General features: G+C 49.2%; 3 protein-coding genes across 5 annotated transcripts in view; all 3 read left to right on the top strand.

Annotated features, from left to right (window-relative positions):
• The first annotated feature begins 6 nt into the window (after positions 1-6).
• On the top strand, positions 7-2,865 carry LOC109515442 (mannosyl-oligosaccharide 1,2-alpha-mannosidase IA-like). Its single transcript, XM_019869228.1, has 4 exons — positions 7-179; positions 865-1,037; positions 1,422-1,537; positions 1,841-2,865. Exons 1-4 carry the CDS (start codon positions 8-10, stop codon positions 1,989-1,991), a joined length of 612 nt encoding a protein of 203 aa, XP_019724787.1. The 5' UTR covers position 7; the 3' UTR covers positions 1,992-2,865.
• Positions 2,866-12,156: 9,291 nt separating this feature from the next.
• Positions 12,157-19,005, top strand: LOC109515440 (uncharacterized). Its single transcript, XM_019869225.1, has 7 exons — positions 12,157-12,456; positions 13,578-13,704; positions 14,023-14,195; positions 14,276-14,460; positions 14,988-15,129; positions 15,758-15,888; positions 17,562-19,005. Exons 1-7 carry the CDS (start codon positions 12,414-12,416, stop codon positions 18,399-18,401), a joined length of 1,641 nt encoding a protein of 546 aa, XP_019724784.1. The 5' UTR covers positions 12,157-12,413; the 3' UTR covers positions 18,402-19,005.
• A 2,990-nt stretch (positions 19,006-21,995) lies between these two features.
• myom3 (myomesin 3) overlaps positions 21,996-26,277 on the top strand; it is a 39,695-nt gene continuing 35,413 nt past the window's right edge. For 2 of the 3 annotated variants that reach the window (XR_002168171.1, XM_019869046.1), the window contains exons 1-2: positions 22,668-22,773; positions 24,969-25,094. Coding sequence is in view for 2 of the 3 variants with exons in the window: in XM_019869046.1 (XP_019724605.1) it covers positions 24,988-25,094 (107 nt within the window). In the remaining variant the exon portion in view is untranslated. Of the gene's footprint in view, positions 22,001-22,667; positions 22,774-24,968; positions 25,095-26,277 lie in introns of those variants that run through there. The other variant, XM_019869047.1, reaches the window with a different exon arrangement.

Genomic DNA, 26,277 nt, shown 5'->3' with positions numbered 1-26,277 from the left:
GACTTACATGGCCGAGTGGCGGGGGGGCATCCTGGACCACAAGATGGGCCACCTGGCCTGCTTCTCCGGGGGCATGATCGGCATCGGCGCCGACGAGGGCGCGCCCGACAAGCGGCGGCACTACCTCGACCTGGCCGCCGAGGTCACCCGCACCTGCCACGAGAGCTACGATCGCTCGGGTAAGACTGAGCTGAGGCAACCCGCGCCGTGCCGCCGTTCACGTCCGCCTGGGAAATTCGGTCTTGTCTTCGACGCAAAAATCGAAACCGAAAACATGCGAGGACCGGCAACTCGGTTTTCCTGAATTGCGGCGATCTCTGCGGTGAATTACAAGACCGGCCGCAAAGTGCGGTCTCACTGCTCGCCTCATTGGACTTTTGCCTTTCCCGGCTGTCTTGGGGCAGTAGGCAGGGGACACCCTGAACTGGTTGCAAGCTCCTCGCAACGCACGCAGACGAACAGCCATCCGTGCTCACGCTCACACTTAAGGACAATTTTTGAGTGTTTGGCTGTATTTCAAGTCAGCAAAATTTGACGGGGTTTATGGTTAGCGTTAAATGAAATGCTATTTTCTGTGTGAAAGCAAAGCGCCGCTCATTGAAATGGCCGAATGAATTGCGCAAATGCCATTTTTTGTTGTTGTTGTTTCCCCAGCCACCAGCAGACGAACAGCCATCCGTGCTCACGCTCACACTTAAGGACAATTTTTGAGTGTTTGGCTGTATTTCAAGTCAGCAAAATTTGACGGGGTTTATGGTTAGCGTTAAATGAAATGCTATTTTCTGTGTGAAAGCAAAGCGCCGCTCATTGAAATGGCCGAATGAATTGCGCAAATGCCATTTTTTGTTGTTGTTGTTTCCCCAGCCACCAAACTGGGACCCGAAGCCTTCCGCTTCGACAGCGGCGCCGAAGCCACGGCGACCCGGCTGAGCGACAGATACTACATCCTCAGACCCGAGGTCATCGAGAGCTACATGTACATGTGGAGGCTCACCCATGACCCCAAGTACAGGGAGTGGGGATGGGAGGCCGTGGAGGTAAAAACACACAACAACACACAACACACGCCTGGAAACAAAATGGTTCATGTTGACAATCGAGATGGCCTCCCGACCCTGAGAAAAATAAAAGTTGTCTTTTTTCCCCCCAATAATAAACAAACCGGAGCCCGGACGCGAACCCGGCACCTCTGCGCCCGCCGTGTGGCAAAGTGCCACCCTGTAATATGTATTTTGAGAAATCACGTCAACTTGCAATTCTGTCTCATGGTACTCCGAATAAGGGAAACGTTTTAAGTTGGAATTGATCTACAAAAGAAAATAAGTACTACGACAAGAAATGTACTGTCACCTCATGTGTTTTCAAGACAAAAGTCACAACATCCCCAAAAATGGAGATGTCGGTGCTTGTGGCATTTTCAGGCGCTGGAGCGGCACTGCCGGGTGGAGTCGGGCTTCTCGGGGATCCGCGATGTTTACACCTTGACCGACAGCCACGACAACATGCAGCAGAGCTTCTTCCTCTCGGAGACGCTCAAGTAAGTTGAAAAAAGGTCGGCATATTCCAGTTTGCGGGGGGGGGCGTAACCCATAACAGTGAAAATGTCCTTTGTTCTTCATTTTCACCACTTGATGTCATCCATAAGCTTTTTATTGTTCACCACGTACGGGGCAGGACGGTCGAGGGCTATTTTTCGTTGTCGAGGCGGTCCCATTCATTTCAAAGTTGATTTGAGAGAGCAGCGATTGGAGCAGTCACGGGACAAACGAAATGCCTCACTCGAGGTGCCACCATATGAATTGAAATAAGATCTGGTCATCCAGAAAGCTTTTGCTTTCAGGTATCTGTACCTGCTGTTCTCGGACGACGACCTCCTCCCCCCCGAGGACTGGGTGTTCAACACGGAGGCCCACCCGCTGCCCGTGGTGCGAAGGAGCTGCCTGCAGGACCCCTCGGCCGGCGCGCAGGACAAGAGCAAGCTCTCCGCATGACCGCCGCCGTTGCCGTCCGTCTGACCGCGAGGCCCCGAGGGAGGCGTTCGAGTTCCTTTCCGGAAAAGGCCGCGGTGGGGTTTTTTCACGCTCGGATTGTATATTCTGTCTTTTGCATTGATTTTTTTTTTTTTCCCGAATGGACAATCAAGACCAAACTTTTGCGGACACTTTTTTTTCCTCCGTGAGGAAAAGGAGCTCCTTACTGTCGAGGGAAAACCACTTTGTCAAGATGGTTTAGATGTTTTTCTTCTTTTAAAAGGTATTATTTCACATGGCTGACCAAAGGATTTCTTGGACCCGTTTCTGCAGACAAAATTAAGCATTGAAATGTAATGACAAGTGTTGAGAGCTCCAAAATAGGCTGTTTGATGTCATGTTTCTAGCTGAAACTTTATGAAAAAAGTGTCTTATGCATCCTGGGACCATTGTAGGGTGGTGTGGGGGGTGGGGATGGGGGGGGGGGCACAGCCATTCTGGTGATGCATCCCAAAACCAAATCAGTTTTCTTGTTTCTGTTCATTTTCCGTTTTTTTTTGCGACCAACACTGATTTTTGTCGGTTTTATTAACGCTGTACATAAAAAAAAAAAAATCTTCCCTTTTTTCTTTTGTGATCTTTTCTCTGTTGATTTGCTTCCCTCAGGTGTTTCCGATAAGAAAAAGGAGTCAAACTAACTTTAAAAAACAAACAAACAACCACAAACGTATTCAGATGTTAAGTCTACTTTTTGCAGAAACTTGGATTTTTCTTCTTACGACTTGTTTGTTTTAACTTTGGTTGTTGAGTATTTTTGAAATACTGATTCCAAAAAAAAAAAAAAAAAAAAAAAATCAATAAAAAGCTGTGCAACTTTGTACCTTTAAAAGAAGAAGTGTTTTGTGTTGACTGACTTTTTAAACTGAAAGAATCGCAGCAGCGCAGAACTTCCGCAGCCGGCTTTTATTTTGAAGTCCGATGACGTGAGATGAAATGAATGCACGTGAAGTCAAGGATTCCCATCAACTCTACGTTGGAACTTTCGAGCCACACCGAAATGAGCAAAAAGAAGAACAACGTCTGATGTTGAGTGCTGCTTTTTTGTTCAGACCGAAGCCAGTCCAAGTATTTGAGTAGTCACCGATACCTCTTGATACATACAATTTGACTGACAAAAAATCGTGAACAAAGACCTTTTTTTGGGGGGGGGGGGGATAATGGTTCACAGTTGTGTCTCAAACTGCCAACGTATGGCGACAACTACTACCAAGGAGGACTTGATGTTCGATTTAAATTTTTTATGGTCCCGATGCCATCAGTGGTGAGCTTTGAGGTTGCAATGTGAAAGCAATTTTCTCAAATACTTCTTCCTAGTTAGACGATGACTTTTCTTTGAAAAGTCTTTCACCCCCTACTATCAAAACGTTTCCGTTAGATCACGAACATTTAATGAACGGTGATGAATGATATTTCCTGTGCATGATGACTTTTCGCTCGTCATTTTTCCCCCTGCCCCCCACCGTCAAGTTTCCCTCCCGAAGGAAGTGGCGTAGCCGTAACGCTAATGAAATCAAGTTTGAACGATCTATTTCAAATTCATTTCACTGAACGAATGCTCTGCAAATAACGTATACAAGGGACACGTTTACGGCGGCATCACAACATGATTTTGCACACGTTTGAAGCGGACGGGTTATTGTATATTTTAAGCGCATCTGAGGCTTTGGCGGTACAAGGCTGTGATGCGCAGATTGTGTTCTGATCATTGTTGTGCATTTGCCGACGACTTCAGACTTGCAACGCGTATCCCATATGTCGTCGTCGTCGTCGTTGAGTTTGGACGATGTGACAAGAGCAATGAGAGCAAAAGGGAGGCATCAATCGCGACGAGCCAAGACGCGAGGCGGCGGCGAAGCGAGCGACAGCTCCACTTTTCCTTCAACGCGACTCCCGGCGCGCGCCTTTTCGCCAATCAAAGAAGCGCTTTTCAAAAAGCTCTCAGATGTATTCTGGGACGACGACGGATGGCAAACAAACAACGCGACGGGAACGCCTCTTTCTGTGCTCCCGCAAACGCATTTGTCATCAGCCGACATGAAAAGTTTTTGAGCCCCTCGCAACTCATCGAGTTTGACAAGCGACACTTATTTTGTCGCGTCGCATCTCGTGCGGTCGCTTTCACAGCACATGGAATGGGTGGCGTTTCGAAATGCAAGTCGACAAATAGGATTCCAAAAGTTAGAAAATCACAGTATGTGGCGTTGCGGAGGGGGGCGGGTTGCGATTGAGAAAGACATCTCGTTCCGATGAATATTGTTCTCAATCAATCACATCTTATTTTTGTATTTCAAAGCGATAGGAGACACTTCGATCCGCTTTGATGAGCACGATGGTGTGCGGATTCGTGTCGTGTGACGACGCTTGAAGAGGCTCTTGTCAGAACAACTTAAGCTCTTTTGGGCCTCGACTCTCACAGTTGGAGGGCCAGGTGGAAGTGAGGCCCGGCTGAAAATAACATTCCGACTCACGCTCGGTTCAGATTCACCAAAAGACCTAATTTTGTGTTCGCTCGGCACATTAGGCAGATCTCCTGTGCACGATCGTGGTGAGGGAAAAAAAAACCAGAGAGGCTCCCAAACAAAAAGCCATCGGTGAATGTCTAACTTCATGCCACAAAATTTGCAGGCGTGGTTTAAAAGGCTCATGTGACAAAACGGCAAGTGCACTTTGTGTCTTTAATGTGGTGTTTAAAAAAAGCAACAACAAAAAAAAACAAAAAACAGGATATGCCTTCAGCCTGACCAAAATAATGTTTTGAGTCAATGTCACTCCTGATTAAATGGAGAGACATCTCTGCATTGTTGTGCCGTCAAATACGTGTCACATTGGCGATTGATTTGCCAGTGTTGCGTTGCCCTCGGATCCTTTCGCTCACGTCACGTGAAGAAATGGAAATTGCGTGAGCCCGTCTGGGCGGCCAACGGCGCGCCGTCGGGTTGTGGGAATGGGACAATGTCCTCCCTTTGACGGCCAAGCCCGCTTGGTGCTAATTGGGCGTCAAGTCATTTTCATCAATAATAGCCTCTTTTCAATGACGATGTGCAAGCCTCCATCTGTCGCTCGGGACTTTTCAGATTGCAGATTGGCTCCTGATGAATGAAAAGCGTGCAAAGTCGGGGAGCTGGGGCTCGTCAGCGGGCTCGTTGAAAAACCGTTGGATGTTTTCGAAGCGGTCCGAGAAGCAAAGCCGAACCGGCATCGGGCGCGGCTGGGGCAGATTGGTTATTCAATGATATCAAAGTCTGTTTTTGAAACTGTCTTTACGCAAACAAATTTGAGACGTCATTTTGAAGATATTTGACAAATAGAACTTATTTCAGCGACGGTTTAAGCCGTCACGATCAGTTGTAATGAATCGGAGATCATTTGTAAACGGTGTCACCTTTGACAAGGCCAGAAATCTTCATAGCGGCGCCTCGGAGTGGTCGACGCCTGCGGTAGCGTGTTGCCTCCGCCGCCATCAAATCTTCTGTTACGGATGTAAATGAATCAGAGCGCGCCGCTTTGCGTCACCTAATAATGCTTTTATCTTGGTGAAGCAGCATGTCGCTCATTCCCCAGGGTTCTTTCAAGGATTGAACTCAAACGGATGCGCGCGGCACGTTCTTCTTAATGCATCCGGGAATTATTCAGTAGCACCGCAATAGATGGTTTTTTTTTTTCATAATTGATGTGATCTACATGCATGAATTATGCATGAATCCAACATATAAGAATTTGTGTACATAGCGCCCCCCCATCCTGTGCTCTCTCGCTCTCTCTCATCCTTTACGTAAGCGCGACATTATGAGCCGTCTTTGTGCCATGTGGACTTTTGAGCTTTGTTTTCCCTTCACCGTGGGAATCCTTGCTTATCCAACGTGAGCACTGCTCGCCTTTTTGTATTCAAGCGCATGACTCGTCGTGTTTTTGCCGCCACTCTCCGACATTTGTGAACACGAGTAGCACAACGTTGGAATGAGCAGTTTCGTCTGCATGGGCGGAAAATCTTCATTTCCCCAAACGGACGGTGTATTTCCGGGCCATCGCGGCCGCTAACAGTTGTTCTCCAAGGCCCCACCCCCACTGTTTACTTTTCCGGAAGGGGCAGCGCTCCTCACCGAATTTTGTTCACCGGCTATGTAGTCATCCTACTGGCATGCTGAAGTCGCCCGACTCGCAAAGACGTGAATGAATTCCATCCCACCCAAGTCACACAGCGAATCGCAGTCGAGCAGGGCACAGAGAGGTTATGGTTGCCACGGCAACCACCACGAGGCTGTTCTCATGAGAGGTCGGTGTGTGAAAAGGGAAAAACTGAAGTGGAGCTCGAAAGAGAGAGATCCATGTATTTTTTTTCCGCGGCGAGTCAATTTTCCGGCAGTGTCTGAGCTTGAATAAATGCGGGGCTTTGATACGGATCAACGGCCAACGACAGCATTTATCTAGCGACTAACCGGGAGGTGATCTCGCGTAAACCTCCCCCAGCGTGTCCTGTTTTCCGACATATTCAAGAGTCTCTGTGAGTCTCCCCTGTCGAGGTTTGTCGTTTGCTTTTATTTTCTTCCGTGAATTACACTCTGCACAACAAAAGATGAGGAATTCAATGGGGAAAAAACAACAATGAACCACTCAAGTACGCAGATGCTATTTCATGGCAGCCATCTGCGCGGTTGGAACGCGCTGCATCTGATCCACATTTGATTTTGGGCATCCTCTTGATGGAATTAAATTCAACTTTAATTTTTTTTTTTGGGAGGGGGCGGACTTTTGTTGTTGTTGTTTAAAAAGTAACTTTTCAACATTGGAATCACAAATGTTTTGAATGGGAGTCACTCATTGAAAGCAACTTAGTGTGTGTCTCTGAACTTCCATAACAAGTGCTTTGCGTGCAATTCCAAAGTCTTTTTTGCGGCTCCCTGCCCATCTTCTCCTTCGAACCCATTAAAGACTCCTCAAAAGCATTTTCCCAACTTTGACAACAAGGATCAAGCGTTTGTGCTCACGTCACGCCACTTCCTGGCTGTCTTCTTCCAACTCCCGAATGTCTTTTTCATGTCAACGGCAAAGCTCATCAAATTCTTCTGGCTCGCCAGCGTTTGCAAAACGAGCGCCAGCGTGAAAAAGCACAGACAGTAACGCGTTCCGGCTGTTTGTTGGTGTCTCGTCAGGGAAACAACACGACGAGCGGAGACGGCGGGGAAACCAATCCGGATCGGCTTCACGCTCCAGCTCATCACAGAGCAACCGGAGAGAGACAGAGAGAGAGAGCAAAGTTACAGCCGGAAAACGCCACCAGGACCAAAACAAATACATTTTGATCCAAAATAAACATAAGCTTCAGCTCTCCCAAGCGGCTTATTGGTCGATGTTGTGGCTGCACCAGCAGGGGGCAGCAATTCTTATGCAGGCAATGTGAAAGCGTTCCCCAAAAAGGTCGTGACAGGATAAGTACGAGACCTGTCAAAGGAGTTTGTTTCAAAACACGTCAAGGAGAACGTCACCTTTGACACTAATATTGTTTGCTTTTGTGATGCCTTAAACTACAAAACAGCAACACAAGACAGATGTCAAAATAATAATCGACACACTTATTTCATTGACTCCACTAACTCACTCCTTTTTTCACACAATCGCGATCGACACTTTCCTTTACCTACGTGACAAAAACTCTGTTGATGCCAAATACACCCCATATATACTTTTCAAGTGGAAAGCGTCTAAAATGGTCCAATTTGTGTTGGTATTTGCACTCCTCGGAATCAAAGTGACAGCTGACATTCACCCCCTTATCTGCATCTTCTACTCAAAAGCTGTGCTGATCTCAAATCCAAAGTGAGGCAACGTCAGCATCTACAGGGATCTTTTGGTCATTAGCATTGTTTGCAAACCGGAATTTCAAAGAGACGCAAGTCGAGAGCCTCTTCTATGCAAACCTCTGGGAGAAAAACAGGTCAAAATACAAAGTCGACGGCAGTGAACACCTGGATTCCATATGGAACGAACACACACACACACACACAGGTGTGATATCCCACGCTCCTGTCAAAGCCAAAAGATAAGCAGAGCTGCACAAAGTTTGGTTGGATGCATCGGCTAACAGCTTTAGCTTCTGATAAGTGGCATTGTAATTGGTGACGCGCTCGAGGATATTTGTTTTTATGGCGTCCACATAATGTGCATCGAGTGTGTTGTATGAAGTGCCGCTTCCACAAGCGACGTGTCATTGTTCATCTATCGATACCAGCGACATATAGCGTGACGATACGCATAGAGCAGTACTCGAACTTTTCATCCTTAGTGTATGATGTCCAAAGGAAGTCCCACACATGCTATTAAGTCATCTGGGAACGATTTCCAATCGTGACAAAGAAAAGCGTGTCGTGCAATCTGTCTTCCAAAATCCACAAATGCTCTCAAACCCTCGAAAAGCGAAACCCCCCAAAACAATGTCGTGACCAAACGACTCCCCAAATGCTTGGAATACGCGGCGCAACAGCGCCAGACCCGCTTGTTGTTGTCGTGATTATTTTTTAATGGCCAAGAACCCGTGGAGTCTTTTTTTTTTCCTTTCCCCGGAAAAGAGAGCGCACTGGAGATAAGATGTGACAGTTGGATTGCTGCTCACCGCTCTGCATGGAATACTGACAGTCATGGCAGATAGGAAGCAGTGGTTGGGGGTGTTAACGTGACCTTTTTTGCAAATGGATTTCGGTAAACTCACACTGGATGTCGTGACATTCTCGTTGCGTTTTTAATTTGCCAGTAGACACTTGGATCAAACAGGCAGGCAAGCACACCCATGGGCTAAACCAGGGGGAGGCAACTCGGGTCCTCAAGAGCCCCGAGAGTCCTGCTTCTTTTCCAAGTTCTCTCTTCCAGCACACCTGATTCAAATGAACACAATCGTTTTTTTGGCTTTAACACAGCTTGCTGGTGAGCTGATTTTTTGGATCAGGTGTGTGTGTGTGTGTGTGTGTGTGTGTGTGTGTGTGTGTGTGTGTGTGTGTGTGTGTGTTGCAGCAGGCAGAGATGGATAACATGCAGAACTGCGGCCTCCCCCTCAAGGACCGGCGTTGCCTCCCCCCTTGGGCTCAACAGTCTGCGGTGGTGACAAGGGCAAGGCGGACGGCTGATTTCAAAGCCTTTGAACACGTCCGTGCGTGTGGCTTCACATGGCACAGAAAGGGTCCATTTTGATCGAAAGTGAGGACCTTTTGTCACAATTCAAAATCTTTCACAGATTTATGATGGACATCAAAAATCTGCTCCACATCGTTTGACACTTGATGCTTGGGCATGCACTCCAGAGAACCAACGATTTGACTCACTTTTGCAAAACTTTCAAGATGGACAGATGGACAGGTAGCAGTGTCACAAAAACGATTCGAATGAGATCATCTGTTTTTGACTTCAAAGAAGAGAGCGCATCCAATCAATTAGCGACATAAAAATGGTTGGAGATGCGAAATTAATCGGCGTTCATTGGCGAGACAAGTCTTCGGAGGAAACGCCGCACTGACAGTGCTGACGTGTTCAAGCTTACGTGTGTACAACGACAAAAAAGTCTTTGCATCGTATCCTCCCCAACTGAGCCGCACGTTATCGAATCAAATCGAATTATTTCACGCTAAAAAAATTTGAACCACCCTTGAATCGTGTCGCATCCCGTGTATCGACATCCTTTTTCATTCATTCATTTTTCCAATCCGCTTTATCCTCACAAGGACACCCTGAACCGGTTGCCAGCCAATCACAGGGCACACAGAGACGAACAACCATCCACGCTCACACTCACACTCACACCGCGGGACAATTTGGAGTGTTCGATCAGCCTGCCATGCATGTTTTTGGAATGTGGGAGGAAAGCGGAGAGTACCCGGAGAAAAGCCACGCAGGCCCGGGGAGAACATGCAAGCTCCACACAGGTAGGCCGGAGCTGGAATTGATCCCGGTACCTCTGCACTGTGCGGTCGACGCGCTAACCACTGGACCACCGGGCTGCCGTGTATCAACATATGTCTCTAATTTAAGAGATGCCCACGCCTAATCGATGGATAGATAGATTAGCTGGACAAACATAGAGAGAAAAAAATATATATATGTATATAAAAAGTCCCGAGACAAAATATCATTGAAGTAATCGATCAGTATCAAGGAGACGCTATCGGAGGTTCTCTCAGGAAGTCCTCAAGGATCGCTCTCCTTTCTGCCACACAAAGATGGATGCAAACGTTGCGAGGAGGCGGCTGCGAATTGCTTTGCGAGTGCGCTCGGATAACCTTGAGCGTGTCGTGACAGATGAGGTCCGAGCCCACTCGGAACACTCCCCCCCGCCCCCTTCCCAACAGAAGGAGTCAAAGACCCCCATGGTGACTGAACATTTTAAAGACAGCTTATTTACTCGTGTGATGAATTGGGTTGAAAAGAGCACAATGTGAAGCAGGACGCGGGCACTGCGGACAAGTCTTTTGTTCCGTTGTGTACCTTTTGGCTTGATTTCATTTCAGAGTCGACTGCTCTTGAAGGGCGGGCGCCGTTATGCGATTTAAGTCAGCCGTGTCGTCCAAAGCGGCTTGCCGAGTTTGAGACAAACCCGCGGGAGCGGACGCGCGCAGAATCAGTCGGCCGGCCGCCGAACGGCCTCGTGACAACACCATCATGGCGGACGTGACGCTCGGCCCGCCAGGACGTGCAAGTTCTTGAGCCCAAGCGGTGATGACTTGACATGCATGCACAGTCTCGAGAAATTATCTGCGGACCCTGCGAGTTCTTTCTATGCAATGACGCAGCATACAGTTTTCCCGGCACAGAACCGGTTCGATTGCCATACATGGTGCAACCTTATGTATTCGTACTTTGCCATGCACAAATCTGCAAATTGATTGAGATTCTTTTGGGGCGAATTTATCCCGGGTTATAAGCCAAAAGTCTTTATTGTCTCATTGATGTTTTCTGCTAAGGCCAAAGCAAAAAAGAAAAAAAAATACTTTGGTGCTATCCTGTGAACTCCTCATTGGTAACATAACCGCTGCGCCCCCCACCCCCCCCCATAAAAAAAAAAAAATCATAACGTGCCCAATTGCGGGCGTGCCATCGAAGGAATTCCATCCGTTTTGCACCTCCTGACCTCGACTGTTGTGTTGAACGAACTTTGTCTGCCATTAGTTGCCAATGAGCCCAGAAGATGGATCTTTTCAAAAGGCCGTCGTGTCTTTGCGCTCTGTTTATTTGGCCCGCTGAGCGATGGCCGTTTGATTGTGCGATGCATTTGGAGCGCAGCCACCTTTTGTCTTTGCTGCGTTTGCCCTTCTTTGCAGCCGCCTACTTTGGAGCTCTGGTATCGGCTCAGCACAAACAACGGTCACTTCCCGAAGAACGACGAGAAGCTCATTGTCGGTAACAAAGACCGCAACGATGAAATGATTTCGCCGCATTGGCCGGAAAACAGCGAATTGAGGACCAAGAGTCGTGGACCTTGGCAACCGAAAACTGAAAGCTCGGGGCTAAAATGTGGAAGTAGAACTCGGTTCCTTCTCTGTACATTCAAGAGGAAGGATCCATTGACTTCATGTTGACATGAGCAACGATCTGTGAACTAACACCATCCGTCTTTGGGTGCTTGCTTACCTACTGGTTACTACCCAAGGAAACCTCCCTCTGAAAAATGTGAAAGTCCACTTGGGTCTCCTCTCTCGTTTGGATGATCAATAGACAATCCGTGGACAAAAACAATTCCAATTTGGTTGTCTCGCAATTTTGTACCGGGAAATCTCAGGCCCAAAAATTGGACAGTACATTTTTGGTGCATTCATTGTTTTCTTGTTTGTCGTGTGTTTTCGTTTTCTTTTTTTCTTTTTTTTTTGCTCCATGTCCATCCAGCGCTTTGTCGCCAGCGGTGGTCGCTTTCAAATGCTCGAGAAACCCGGTGGAGATGAGTTGAAACCCAACTTTCAAATAAGAGTGGCAAAACTTTGGAAGCAGTTTGCCTCAACATTTTTCTGGCGTTGGCCAGCAAGCGGAACCATTCGATAACATTGAGCACATACCATACCAACCCTGCGGGAGAACCTGAAAAACATGCTCGTGGCGTAGCGTCTCAAGGAATTGCATTTTAACTTTCACTTTTGAGGGTCGGGGGGGGGGGGGGTCATGCTTTTGTCGGGTTGCCCCAGATGGAGAATGACTCATAAGTAGGAAAGGTGAATTGAAAAAAAAAAAAAATGGGCGGGACAACCTGTGAGCGGAGTATCAGGAAGCAAGGTGACAAAGGTGCACCTGCACAGCCGAGGGACACGGCTTCTTGGAGCAGAGCGCCCCGGCAGCCAAGGCCACTTTTTACTCTCACCCTGGTGTCGGAGCAACACTTTGGAGGACATTTCTTGGCAGAACTTTAGGGAAAAGATGTGGTCTGTCAAAGTCTTTATTCTGCTTCTCTTCTGCTATGGTGAGTGCGCGCTTGTGTTGCCTGTCAATCCCACTTGTCCATCTCCGTTCAAATCGGCAACAAGTCACTGCTTATTTTGTTCTTCGTCACGCACAAAGAAATGGAAAAAAAAATTCCTGGAATTAAAAGCAAAGACTAAATTAAATAATATGAAATAACACATAAAGTCATTTATATCATACATTAAAATAAATGAATAAATACATTAAAAAAAAAATTCATCTGAAACCCCTTGGATGTTCTATAAGGCAGTCAGCGGTGGAGGGCTGGGGGGGGGGGGGGGTATGATCAAGTTCTTCACCTGACGTGATATTCCTGAACTCCTAAAAAAATACAAATTGTCCAAATGGACGACTTCAGCCTTTCATCTGGCTTGACTCCGACTGACTGCGAGGGCAATCACGTCCAACGGCAATACGCCGCCTCCGGCTCATTTGAATGGGAAAATATGCGACTTCTTTATTAGAAAAGAGAGCGTCAGAAGGGTCGAGCGACTTTAGCAGTTTTGCGGAGACGTGAACAGAAAATATATGAAACCGTTTTGGCTTTCAGCAAAGTATTTGTTTTGCTTACTCAAGGACTCGAGAAACACTGACGGATCATCCTTTGAAATGTGCTGAAGTCCAAAAGTCAAGATTTCCGCTGTCATTTCTCGACGGTGCCACTTTATGAGGCACCAAAGCTTCTCTGTAGCCCAAAGCTTTGTGAACTGAATCCCAAACGAATGCTGAACTTTGCTCAATGGCAACAGAGGGAAATGATTCTTTCGGATTCAGTCGAGAATTTTTTATCGCTAACAAGCAAATCGTTTTCAGACTGGGGCAAGACGCATCATAGTTGCCATCGATCCGTCCGTCTTGGAAGTGGCTACTTTCACTGGGGAAAGATGATTTGAGGTATGAGTCGGAATGGAACTGCATTAGTAGCGCATGCGTGGCCACCACACCCCAGAATCGAGGCCTCCCGATTTTTGCCCACACTTATGGGAAGACTTCCAGTTGTCATGTTACTGATTAAACACGTTTATTTGAAGCAGGCGAACAAAGACGAGGAATTAGCGTCCAAACAAAATGATTCAGCTCAACTTTGCCCCCCCATCCCTGTTTTTGTCTCTCCGGCAGCTTGTCTTCCCACTGGTGACGGCAACGTGTTCTTTCAGTCCAAGAACTTTTACAATGTGCTCCGCTGGCATGCGGCGAAGCCTTGGTTGGCGGACCATAAGGTCCTCTACAGCGTCCAGTACAAAAGGTACGGAACCCAGGGTGCAAATATTGCGCAAACGCAGACTGCTCTTATGCGTCGGTCCATGAAAACGGACGACTCCGAGTGGCGTGGCCACCCCGTAAGCCCATCGCGACCGACCTTGGCTCGTAGATACAGTGAAAGAAAGTGCAGCTACAGCTACAGTCCATTCTCCAATCATTCTTCGGCCAGCAAAATAACGCTCAGATCGAGGAAATGTAGTTTGTTTGTCTTCTTTTGAAGGGAACGATCAATGCAGATAAGTGCAACTGTAAGCGAGAGAAACGTCTCACGCTTACAGTTCATCCGCCCGAATCATTGCAGCTACGGTTCGGGAGATCCTTACCGGATCAAGAGCGAGTGTCACAACATCACAGCGCTGCACTGCGACCTGACTGCGGAGACGCCGTCGCTCCCGGATGTTTTGTACCTGGCGCGAGTGTACGCCGACGGCAAGTTGCACGGGAACACCACCAGGTTCAACCCCATCAAGAACAGTAAGTCGGGACGGGACGTTCGTCGATGGGCGTTGGACGCGCGCCGCGTTGAAATGACCGACGTTCCGTGTGCCCCGCAGCTACTTTGGGCCCAGTGGTTTTGTTTACTGCCGCCACGGCGGCGTCCTTGTTTGTTCGAGCCGCGCTTCCGCTGGGGCCCAACGGCGTCTCGGTGGCGGACATCTTCAGAAGCAGTAAAAGCGGGCCCGTCAATACTTCGATTGAATACACCTTTAACCTCACCTTCCCCAAGTGGGCCGCACAGGTAAACCCGAACGGAGGAGCCGGAGTCGGGTCGGCTTCGTCGCTTTGCTTGGGCTGCGCGTGGCCGCCATTGTGGACGAGCGTGTTCTCGCGTTTGTCCCGAACCATAAACGGCTTCCAAGTACATCGGGTAGAGGCGCATGACGCTACTTTAACAAAAAATGTCCAATAGCGCTTGTGGTCGGATCTCACCGCTCTCGAGTACCGATACCGTGAGTACTTTTCAGTCAGAACATTTCATTGAACGCAACGACAAAACACGTGTCAAAACTGCAGCAGTATAGCGCCAACGACTGCCGAGGAGGACGAGAGGAGTCCGATTTTCTCTGCCTTCAGGGAAAAGTAGTCATCGCTTTTCAAGGGAACGAAAAGAAGATAGACTTTTTTTTTTCCTTCCATCAGATGACTTTGAAATGACATCCGAATGTTTTGGGGGGAGCTCAGTTTGCCGTGGATTTTAAACGGGGGCGCTCAAATACACACGTCTTTTGAAAACTGAAAACATTTCTTTTTTCCGTGCGTCTCCAGTGCGACCGCAGAGTGTCAGATCAGTTTGTCTTCAACTTGAAATCCAACGGAAGCAAGTACTGCGGCTACGTGGTCTACAAGCCTTTGTACCAGTTGGGTCGTTCGGAGAGTGAAAAGGCCTACTTCTGTGCAACCCTACCGGGTGAGCATCGATCGCTTCCTTTGGGTGGTTATCGTGCAAACAAAAAACCGCCGACGCCCAACTCTTGCGGTTTTTCAGACCACCGAAGATCCCGGGGCCCGGTGTGCATTCGGAGCCTTTTGGCCGGAGTTTGGATGTTTTCCGCATGCTCACATGGGCTTTTCTCCGGGTATTCTTGCTGCATCACGCACCCACCGTTCCCCCCCAACAAAAAGCATGATACAACTTTGAGTTTTCAATGTAAAGCGTGGGGGGCGGTGGGGGGGGGGGTATTTGTGTTTGGTACGTGTGGTAGCATGCCTACGCCAGAGAAAATGGGGGAATGGGGGGTGGGGGGATGACCTCTGGGTTGTTTGAGATCAAGTCAGCCCTCGCCCAGTCTCAGAGCTCTAGCTCCGCCTCCGGCAGTCATGAAGGTTACGATAGGCCTGTGAGGAGATGCGGGGTGAGCAGTGGCTTATTTGAAGGGGACAGGACAGCCCTCCCCAAGTGGGCTCATTCCCAATCCGCCTGGAAAAAGCTGACTTGGCTCAAAGCACCGGCTGACAAGTGGAAAACACTTGGATGTCGGTGATGCGTCGACACCCAGCTGCAAGACCTGACGGGCGTCGTTGTTTCTCTCCCGCAGGTGACGCTGCCGAGATGTTGCCGTGGCCCCTCGCCGCCACCGCCTTGCTGGCCATCATTGTCACGGTGTCGGTCGGAGCCGCGTGCGTCTACGCGAAGGGCGGCCAGGACACGAAGCCGCCCCGCTCACTGGTGAGCAGTCGGAGTCTTCGCGCTTTTTTCCTCCGTCGTCTTCGCGAGCGTTTGAGCGACTTTCGTTGGGTCCGGGCACGTGTTTTACGCACCGCCAACGAGAGCGTCACAGAAGGCGGAGCCGCGGGTTCCTGATGAACCTTCTGCCAACAAGCGGAAGAGCATTCAGTTCTTCCCGCGGGCATTATTCTGAGCAAATAAAAGCTGTTCGATCAATCTATCAATCAATCAATCAAGACTCGTTTCAGACAGCACTTCTCACACTTGTCAAATGCTGCACGTGCAGTTCAGTTTGGCTGCCCTTATTTTTAGCTGTGTGTGTTTCAATGCACTGCATGTTTGCGTTGCGGTTGAGAGGAAAGAAATTTCATCTGTGCGCCATGTTGCACATGGAGCATATTTGACAATAAAGCTGACTTGACTTGACTTGACATTATTAAACAACCAAAACAAAAGAAAACAAATGACATATCCATCAACATGCGCACACACGCACACACGCACACACACACACACAGTCTCACACACACACACACCATTGCGTTTGTGCACTTCCACACACACACGCAGCGCAATCATGAAGTGGATTTGCTTCATTTGCTGCCGCACAGCAGTGCAACGGCACGGAGTCTGCCAATCAGCGGTGATAAATGACCATCTCGAAATGTGACCGAACCGGAAAATCGTGGTACAGGATTTGGCGTGTCGGCCCGAAAGTTGAGGACAATGAACGACTGTGTCAATATTTACTTTTAGTGAGTGAACAGAAATCATGAGGGAGCCAAATACTTTTGCACAGCACCGGATTTGGGTGGACGTGGAACACAATGGAAAACATGAGCTGTTCTCACATGCAGTCGAACCTCGAGGGCCATCACGAATCTGCACGTTATCACCATTTCCAATAAAATGGCCGCCAACTAGGACGTCTAAAACAGAATGAACACTTCTAGGTTTAAAAACATGAACGTGTCAATTGCAAATACGTGGATACATTCTGAAGAAAAAAATGACACCAAGAAACGGTCGCGTTCCGACTTCCTCTCTGAAAGCAAATGAAGTTCAGGATGCGTCGTGCCCCGAAGCCGTTGACGATCATCTTTCAATCTGTTGTCGTTTTGGGGCCATGACGAATGATTGTCCAAATCGTCGACTTTGCCAACTTGGCTAAGCGCTAATTGTTGGCAGCGTACTTCACAACAAGCGGCACATAGCGACAGAGCCCAAAAGCATGATGTTGATGCTGGCGAATGCTCCCCAGGTGTTTCAGCGTGAGCTCGGCAACATTTCATCCGGTCGCGCAGCGCGAGGGCGCGCTTCGAGTGCAGACAGCGAACGCGCTCTACCTCTGTGTCCGCGACGCGCGTCAGGTTCAATCCTTCCTGCCTTTCCTGTATAAATGACATCAGTGGATATCCGCCGGAGACTGGGCGCGCGTCTGTTTTCAGTGCTGCGTGCAGAATGATAAATCCTGTCATTTCGATTGTTGAAAAACACAATATGCACAGCGCATATGCTTGGCCACAGACTTGTTACGTTGGGATGCTCCACTGGTGGGTGCATCTGAACCGGGGGTACGAGGCGGTTCACGTATGTTTCCTGATGAATCGCGAGATGGCAAATTAGGCCCATTGGACAAGGGAAATTCATTTGTCTCAATGTGTCCTCCACAGGAAATCGGTGCTGCCAGTCGAGCGCCAGATCTGCAGCAAACCCCGGAGCGGAATCTGCTTATTTGCAGAGCAACGGTCTCTGCTCAAACTCAGCAAATCTTTGTCTCCAAGTTTGCTCCCGTCAGGCCGGATCCAAAGGGGCCCTGCGTTGGACCTCCCGGAAGCTATTCCCCGCAGGATGTGGCTCGGGTCCCCGGCTCACTGGCGGAGGGGCCCAACGGCCGGGCATCCGACAGCCAGTCGTCTGTCGTCTACAGCGCCTTGGCGGCGGCTGCTCCGACCGAATGGAACGAGCTGCTGAGGGTCCTTGTGGAAGACGGGGAAAAAGCCTCGCCTCCACCACGAAGCGCCGCCTGTCTGGACGTGGATCCGTGCGGACGACTGCAGTTGCACACGGTGCGGGATGCCAACGGACAACTGAAGTTGCCCTCCCTCGCTTTGAGGGCAGAGAACGACAGCGAGAGAATACCTCTTATGTGCGACCGCCTCCGATCTGACCGGGATGGATCGGTTTTAGCTCGACCGAGGCGCTTGGATTGCTCCGAATCGTCGGACTCCGGGTGCGATGACGTGACGCCCATGCATATGGACTGCAACCAAATTTCGCTTGGAATTTACCGACGCGATAATCAGCCGCCCGGTGACCCCGATCCGGCATCGGGGTACAAACAAAACTGGATGCCTCTTGACACCGCGCCCAACAATGATCGGGACTACATGAAGAGAAAGCACCCTTGGACTTTGGCCAATCCTCCAGAAACGGAGGACGGTCAGTGCAATGACGACGGAGGATTTCGAGGAGTATTTCTTGAAGATTGGGTGTTACAAATACAAGAGTAACACCTTACTGTTTGCAAGATGTCCTTCACGCATGAGATGAAGCTATTTTTGTTTATTCCATTTGTCAGTGGCGATGGACTCACCCCACAAATAAACGTGGACTGTGAATGACTGGCGACCGGTTGATGGTTTGTCTGCAGGATGTGCCCAGCCAAGTTCTAGTGATTGGCAAGCGACTTCGTGGGTTCGTGCAGCAAGTGCCATCAGGAGCCTCGAAAGCAGGATCCCCCGTCTCCTGCTTTCTGTGATCGGAGGGCAGATGGGTTCAACCACTGGCACGTGTCGTCTTGACAAATGTCCCCATGAGACACTCATTTGCAGCATCGGAAGTGTACACTTGAAATACTTCACCCCTGTGGGCTTGTCGTCGTTTAACGGTGAAAGGGTACAAAACAGACTGCTGAATCCAATTTCAAAAGCATAAGTAAGAATGACCAAATAAGTCCTCAAGCGTGACTGATTTTCTTTAGATTTTTCGGTGTGAGTGACGCAAAAATATGAAAAATGGCTGTTCTGTTTACTGTTTACCCTGCGGTCTGGCGCGTTCGCTTCACTGTTTGCTGTTCCTGCGGCCCTTCGTAAATAAAGTGAGTCAACAGACTGAGAAAGAAAGGGTCAAGGTTCGAGCGGCACCGATAACAGAAATAGGTCACCCTATCGTTCATATTCAAGCTGTAAAGTCATCGCGGGAGCCTGTCCGAGATAACACCGGGAGGAGGCTCGCGGAGGAGCAAACAGGAAAAGTTGCAATCCGAGGCAATTGGACGGCTCAACCGGCGAACGCCGCATGACCAAACCCACAGCGCAGAAAAGCACAATAGTAGAATCGTACTTGGTGAAGAAAGCAAAACGCATCATCAAGAATTGTAGCCGAGCTTGTCCTTTTATGTTGGTCGTCATACCGATGCCGAGAAGCACGATGCATTTTCGAGGCCAAGAGTGGGCGCCAAACGGTGTTGGCGGTGATGAAACATGCTACGGCTGAAACAGAAACACGCAAAGGGGCGCAAGTGCCGAGGTGACCGCGAGGTGCAAAATCAACGGCTCGGCGCTTGGTTTGATCCGGGCCAGAGATGCCGATGGAAGTCTTGAAAAAGGAATGTCCGGGTGTTTACACGAGATGAGATCACAGATTCCAAATCGATGAAAAACAAGTCGAAATCAAAGGAGAAATATGAGCTGTATATCTCTGGCTTTCTCTCCCCCCCTCCCAACCTGAAGAGGTTTTATGATTCTGTGGAAATTAAATTTACACGCTGATCCAAGTGCATCCCAGCAACGTGGACATTTATTATGTTTTTCATTTGCCTCTCTGGGGTTACTTAAAATAAAAAAAATAAAAAAATGTATAAAAAAAAAAAACACCTATAGTTTGCCTTTAATTTCCCATGAGTGCAAGTGTAATTAGTGCTGGTCAGTTGGAGGTTTGCGCCGTATGATAAGAGGAGGTGTTGCAGGTAGCGGGTCAATGGGATAGTACAGAGCCGCTGAAGCCGCTTTCTGATATTTGTCTGAATATCTAAAGGGAGATCTTTGCTTTTTTGCTTTTGATCGAAGATTAAAAGGAGAGAAATTGTGCATTTTTGCCAGCGGACCCGCACCCTTTGGGAGGGTCGCATATACGACCGCTTGACAAGAAATATTCCTCACCATCTTGATCCGACCAAAGGACGACATCACGGAGCGTTCCCACTTGAACTTCAGAGTAAGCGCAAGAGCGTCCGACTGGGGGAATAAATGTTTGCGGAGACCACAGACCCGATCGGCGCCTTTTATTCATAATACATAAGCGCCATTAGGGAACAAGCATGAATGATTCAAATCGAGTCGTTTTCAACAGTATGCCGTTCACGTCGCACCCGGCCAAACTCATTCCATATTTGGTACCTCAGCTGATCTTTTTTTTTCTCTTCCCACCACCTTTTCACAACATTGTGACATCCATCTTTAAAAGTGTTTCAAATGAGATGTGAGAATCTAAATGTTCTGAACTCCCGTTTCCACCCTAGTGTGGACCACGCGCTATCCACAGCTGCTGATGTTAGCTCGCAGGCTAGCCATTTTTTTTTTTTTTTTTGCGAAATTACCACCTAAGCAAACATTTTATACATAAATACCTGTGAAAAAAAATGCAATGATGGAAAGGTTGTTCCCGATCTGTCCACTCCGATCAAGGCATCGCTTGGGATCTTTCTGTGTATAGCTAGTGACATCTACTCGATATACTGTGTGGTCTCTGCACACAGGTCGGGCTGGGTTCATTTTGTCACGAGGTGTGAAGGTGGGGGTGAAGAAGCAGGCTGTACTGAACAAAATAGATGAACAAAAACACTGAAGAGGGGACACACTGGAGAAACAAAATGAAGAGCACAAAGAAAGTTGTGAAAACCCCCGTAACGCAAAGTCACGACCAAACAAAAAGCCATGAGGGAGGCACAATGATCTGACCCCGAGTGTTTGGCGTGGCAGTCCTTTTCACTGAAACGAACTCATGACACGATGACCAACAGGTGCAACGCTGGAGGAGAAGCCCTCCAATGCCACCCGTTGGTCGCAAACGCAACAGAAACGAGACAAATGTTTTTTGGGGGGAAAAATTGAAATTTGAGAAATTTCTTTTGGGATAAATCTGGCAGTGCCACGTCAAAAAAAAAAAATCACAATGATGACATTGTTTTCAGTTTGACTCATTAATGGTCACTTTGTGTCTCCTATTCTTGACAGAAATGATGACAAGGTCCAAGGCGGCGTCCGACTTCCTTTGCTCAAATATGAATATGTGCTTTTGTTGCTTGTTTGACGTTGGTTTTTGCATGCACACCCTCACCACCAACTCTGTTGAAGTTGAATGGAAAGCCCCGTTGAGTCATGAAAGATAGCGCTCGCTGATCCCCGGCGGGGCAGGAAGTCTCCCCAATAAAAGGGGAGTCGTCTCAGCTGCTTTGTCTCCCTGGTTATTCTTAGTCCAACTGTCATTGCTGCTGTCACGATGAGACGGGCCGGCGTGCAAAGCCGAGCTCATATTGTGCCACATATATTCCACAGGCAGGTGCCGTGCCCCCTCCGGGCCTTATAAATAACGCTCCAATTTTCCACATCATGATGTGCCCTTGAGGGCAGCATTTGCAGAGAGGAAAGTCTTTTTTTTTTAACCCGCCACCCAACCTCTAAAAAAAATAAAACAAAAAAAAATACAGCTCACACCACTTTGAACTGCACAAAATTGAAATGAGGTTTATTTGTTTCGCTCCATTTTGACTGACTCTGAAAGCACCCACTCAAGCCCGAATGAACCTTGCCAGTTCCGATGAATTGGACCAAATAGTGCAGATTTTGGGGGTAAAAAAAAAAACAAAACACAGGCTGTTGACAGGTAGCACTGACCTCGACTATCATCAAAACATTTTTGCGACAGTGATCCCCCCCCACCCCCCATTTGAAAAAGAATGTTACGTGCACCCCTGATTCAAATGATCAGCTCATCAGCAAGCTCCAAAAAGCTTGAAGGCGACCCGATAGCGACGCTTGGGACTGAAAGGTTGGTCAGAGGGGCGTGCGACGAGACAAGCGGCTATCGCCCGCTGACTGTGAGGAAAAGAGTGACGGACCCAAAAGATTCTGTGAGGACAAAAGAAGAGAATCAAGGTCCAAACACTCGGACACTTCCAAGTTTTGAAGACCAGTCGACCTGATGAAAGTGCAAATGGAAGCTGAGAACCCCGTTCCAAATGCGATATGATCCGAACCAAGTCAACAATGAATGTTCCTCGCCAACAACACATTCGGGGCCCTTTGGGGCTTTGAAGGGTGCGCCCAAAATCAGGGTTCAGTGACTAGCCTGGTTTGAAGTTCACGCTTTGGTTGACACGCGGTACACAATGAGAATCTTCTTTCTTTTGAGGTGTTGGGGTGGGGTGGGCAAAAAATAAAAGCAGGTTGATCCTCTGACACTTGAACTGAGGCCTGGTGAGGACTTTGGTCAAATTGCCAATGGCGCTCACTCGACCGCATGACATCAAGCTCGGTTTCTCTCAGGCCAAGTTATCGAGAAGACGCGCGCAGCCCGTTGTTCTCCCGAGAGCATTCCGGCTGTTGCCGTCAGCTGCTCGGGTCATTCATCACATCCCGCTGCTTCACCCCGCAGCCGGCGCAAGTCTTCTAATTCCACCCGATGACCGTTGGCGCGCGCGCGCGCGGGGCGGTGGTCACGGGTCTATATTTGCCGACTTGACGGCGTCGGCGCTTTGTGTGGCTTCGTCTGGATGGGGATCGGGCGGTAACAGAAGGCGCGAGGGGATACAGAGCGAGGGTGCTTCAGCTCCGGAGGAACCTTGCCGTCCGGCGGATTCCACCTGCTCCCTTGTGGAAAAGAGTGAGTGACATGCCCCGGGAATTTGGATATTTGCTCAAAGGGGAGGCTCTTCACTTTGTTTTGCGTCGGGGCGAAGCGTCTTCCCAAATCAATCAGAAGGGCAAACATCATCTTGTGACGGAGTTATTTTACCCTCAAATCGACGTCACAATGCAACAATCTGGCCGAGGAGATCGCGCCACCCATCCTCTTCTTCAAACTCTCTTTTCCGCATGATGTCCTCACTTCTTCCTCCCCGCTTGGATCTTTATTTCGTCGATTGTCAACATTTTTATTTTAGGGCGGAATGGTGATCGTCTGTTTTGCACAGTGCGGAGGTCGCGGGTTCGATTCCGGGTCCTGGTCTTCTCTTGTGGTGTTTGCATGTTGCCTGCGTGGCTTTTCTCCGGGTGCTCCTCTTTCCTCCCACATTGCAAAATCGTGGACGGCAGGTTAATGGAAGATATCGAAAATGTGTGAATGTGAACGCGGATGATTGTTTCGTCTTCGTGTGCCCTGCGATTGGGCGGCGACCGGTTTGGGGTGTCCCCCCGCTTGCTGCCCGAAGACGGTTGGGAGGGGCTCCAGCCTGCTCGCAACCCTCGTGAGGATGAAGCCGTTTCGTAACATGGATGGATGGATTTATTGATATCTTCCTTGTATCTGCCCTCCTCGTCTGCGTTGTGTTACACGTGATCTTAACCGCCGCAATGACGTACGGCAAAAGAAGAGCGCTGTTGCATTTGGCTGCGGGGCCATTTGAGGAGTTGGCAAGAAAGCTGTCCGTTCCCAAGCGAAGCTCTCCTTTTTGTCTTCACACCGCCGAGGCACAAAGGAGCCACTGAGGGAGGCGCATTCGCCTCTTACCCCGTTGCGAATGCCCCCGACGTGACTTAAGTGACAGAGACACATGATGTTTGTGTCAATGGCCGCCTTTTGTACAAGCGGGCGAACGGCGCTAGAATTTGCGAGCGGGCCGATTTTATTTGTTTGGGCGCAGAAGGCCATTGGCTTACCGAAAGCGGCTGCATGATTAATGGCGGCGAGGAGGGCGGCGGACCTCGACGGGAGAGCCATTAGCGGCAAAACAAAGAAGCCCCGATTCATTTCGTCAGGGGCGGAAATAACACGTGTTTGCCGCCTCGGCCCATTGACATTGATCCGGCAATGACGAAGCAAAGAGCGGGCGTCTTTTCCACGTTTTCCACAGAAAACAACTTGAATACGGGGAAGACGTCGGACGATGCGCCGCATTTCATGCGGCAACGGTGAAAAGAAACTGCCATTGGGATGGACACGCATGTCTGCTTGTGAGACCAAATTGGTCATATGTCAAATCCCAATTGTCCTTCATTCCCACCAAATGTCAAGGAATCAGTCCAAAAATTGCTCTTGCTAAAACCCTCGTGAAAAAGGTTCCCAGAATGATGGCGAAAAGAAACATTTTGGGGAGCTTCAAGATGTGAGACTTTGGGGAATTGGCATCCGTTGTTGGGGAACATTGGAAAGGAATCGCCGAGAGTTTGAAGAGAAAGTTTCCAAATGTTTGTGAAAAACTGAGCAAAAAATGGCATTCATTTTGGAGAATTCAACCCAACAACTTCAAGAATTGAAGAACAGATTTCTTTGAGAACTTTGAGCTGGGAAATTGGAGAAATTCATTTTGAGACCATCTTGCAGCGCCTGGTGGTCCCAAAAGCCGAGAGACGGGGAAGCAGGGTGGGCACTGAACAAAAACGCTTCCAGGGGCGCACTTGAAAAACAAACTCACTGACACCCACAAAGCCCTGAAAACGCCCCTCGACCAAAGCATTCAATGCAAAGAAAAAGCCAGGAAGGAAGCACAGCGATCCCGCAGTCCTTTTCACTGAAAAGGACCAATAAGGTGCGACGCCGGAGGAGAAGCCCTCCGACGGAACGGAAGCATGACGGTAAACTAAAAACGAAACCAAATCTAATCTCAGCAAAAACAGAATCACGCCAGAGAATTTGAACAGAACATTTTGAGAAACGTCTTGCGGTGGTCCCCTTGTGCCCCTTCGCAAACAATTCGTGTTTGGCTGTCTCACTCAGCCTTTCACTTTTCACCGCCGTCGCGTCAAAAATACGATGGCAGAAGTCATAATTGCGAGCTTGGCTGGTGATAGCGTTGCATTGAGGTGAGCTTCAGAAGAGAGAAACTCTCTGAACCTCTTCCCTCCCTCGCACCTCCACAGGCGCCTGTTGGGGGTTACCATGGAAACCAGGACGGCGATGCGTCGAGAGCGGGAGGAAGAGTCGTCCAGCATGTCGAGCAGCGTGAAGGTTTCCTCGCATCGTCACAAGAAGACCTTCGCCTCCAGGTGCCCAACCGAGCCTGACACACCAGAACCACCGGAACCCGCGTTGAACGCCACCATCGCATTTCCGTTCGTTTCCCAATCAGCGTTTATTTATTTGTTGATTTATTTTTAAGTCCTCGGTACTCCTCAAAGTTGGGACCGAGGTGTTCAATTCAGACCCTGGTGTTGTCAAGCGGATGGTGGGGCGCCGCAAGGTCGTTACGAAGGGACATTTTGCAGGACCCCCGCGTGAAACCTCCGACTCGATGATCAGCCGAATCGTCTCACGCCACTCCACCGAACGTTCGCGGCAGGTTCAAAGACGGAGCCCGAAGGCTTGCCCGAGACCAGCCTCGGATGGCAATGTGACGGACAGACCAAGAACGCCAACGACAAACGTGCCTCCGGTCCCGACTGCGGAGCCGACGCTGTGAAGCGTCCTCGGTGGAGGGCTTCTGGTTTCATTGTAGAAGCGAGCGCATGTCGGACTCGTCTCGTTGTTGTTGACTCTCGCGCTGTATTTATTATTGTATTTCACCCCCCACCCCTCGCTCCCTCTTTTGTAATTCCCCTTTCCGCGGGAAATTGAGGAAGCCGTTATTAACGTTGTCGAAGCGCAAACAATACAAGGTGGCGCGCACGCGCTGGCGTGTTTGTCAGTCCTTTGTATGCATGCGACGCCGTCTGCGTGCCGGAGCGACGCTGCGAGGTGCCGCGGGCCGCGTGCTACATGATTCAACGGCCTCGTCCTGTCAGCGTACTCTCAAAGGGAGTCGACACAAAGAAGAAAGAAACAAAAATAAGGCCTCCCCCACCCCTCCCCCCCCTAAAAAAAAAAAGCAGAAGTTGCACCGCGATGAAACGCGAGGAAAATTTCCCAGGCTTGCAAACAAAAAGAAAAAGGAGAAGTGTCACGCAGATTTGCATCGGCATGTGTGAAGCTCGCGAGCCGAGCCGGCTGTCGCACCCGAGTAAATACGAGACGCCGTTTGTTTCGCCACCAAACGGCAGCGCGCGTTTGGACGAGACCTTTGTGCGGTGAAGGAAATCCACTCCACGTTGCAGCCGAGCGAGCGCGGACGGAATCAGGCGGCGCAGGACTCGCCCGCGGCCCCGTTCTGCTCGTGGGGCGTTGGCATTTTCTCAGAACTTTGCAAAGCGATCATTTGAAAATGTCGAAATGAAATCACGAATGCGGCAAAGC

The sequence above is a fragment of the Hippocampus comes genome, unplaced genomic scaffold (assembly GCF_001891065.2).
Source record: "Hippocampus comes isolate QL1 unplaced genomic scaffold, H_comes_QL1_v1.1 scaffold67, whole genome shotgun sequence".
NCBI classification, from domain to species: domain Eukaryota; kingdom Metazoa; phylum Chordata; class Actinopteri; order Syngnathiformes; family Syngnathidae; genus Hippocampus; species Hippocampus comes.
Note: the sequence above shows the minus strand (reverse complement) of the source record. Positions and strands in the feature narration are given on the sequence as shown.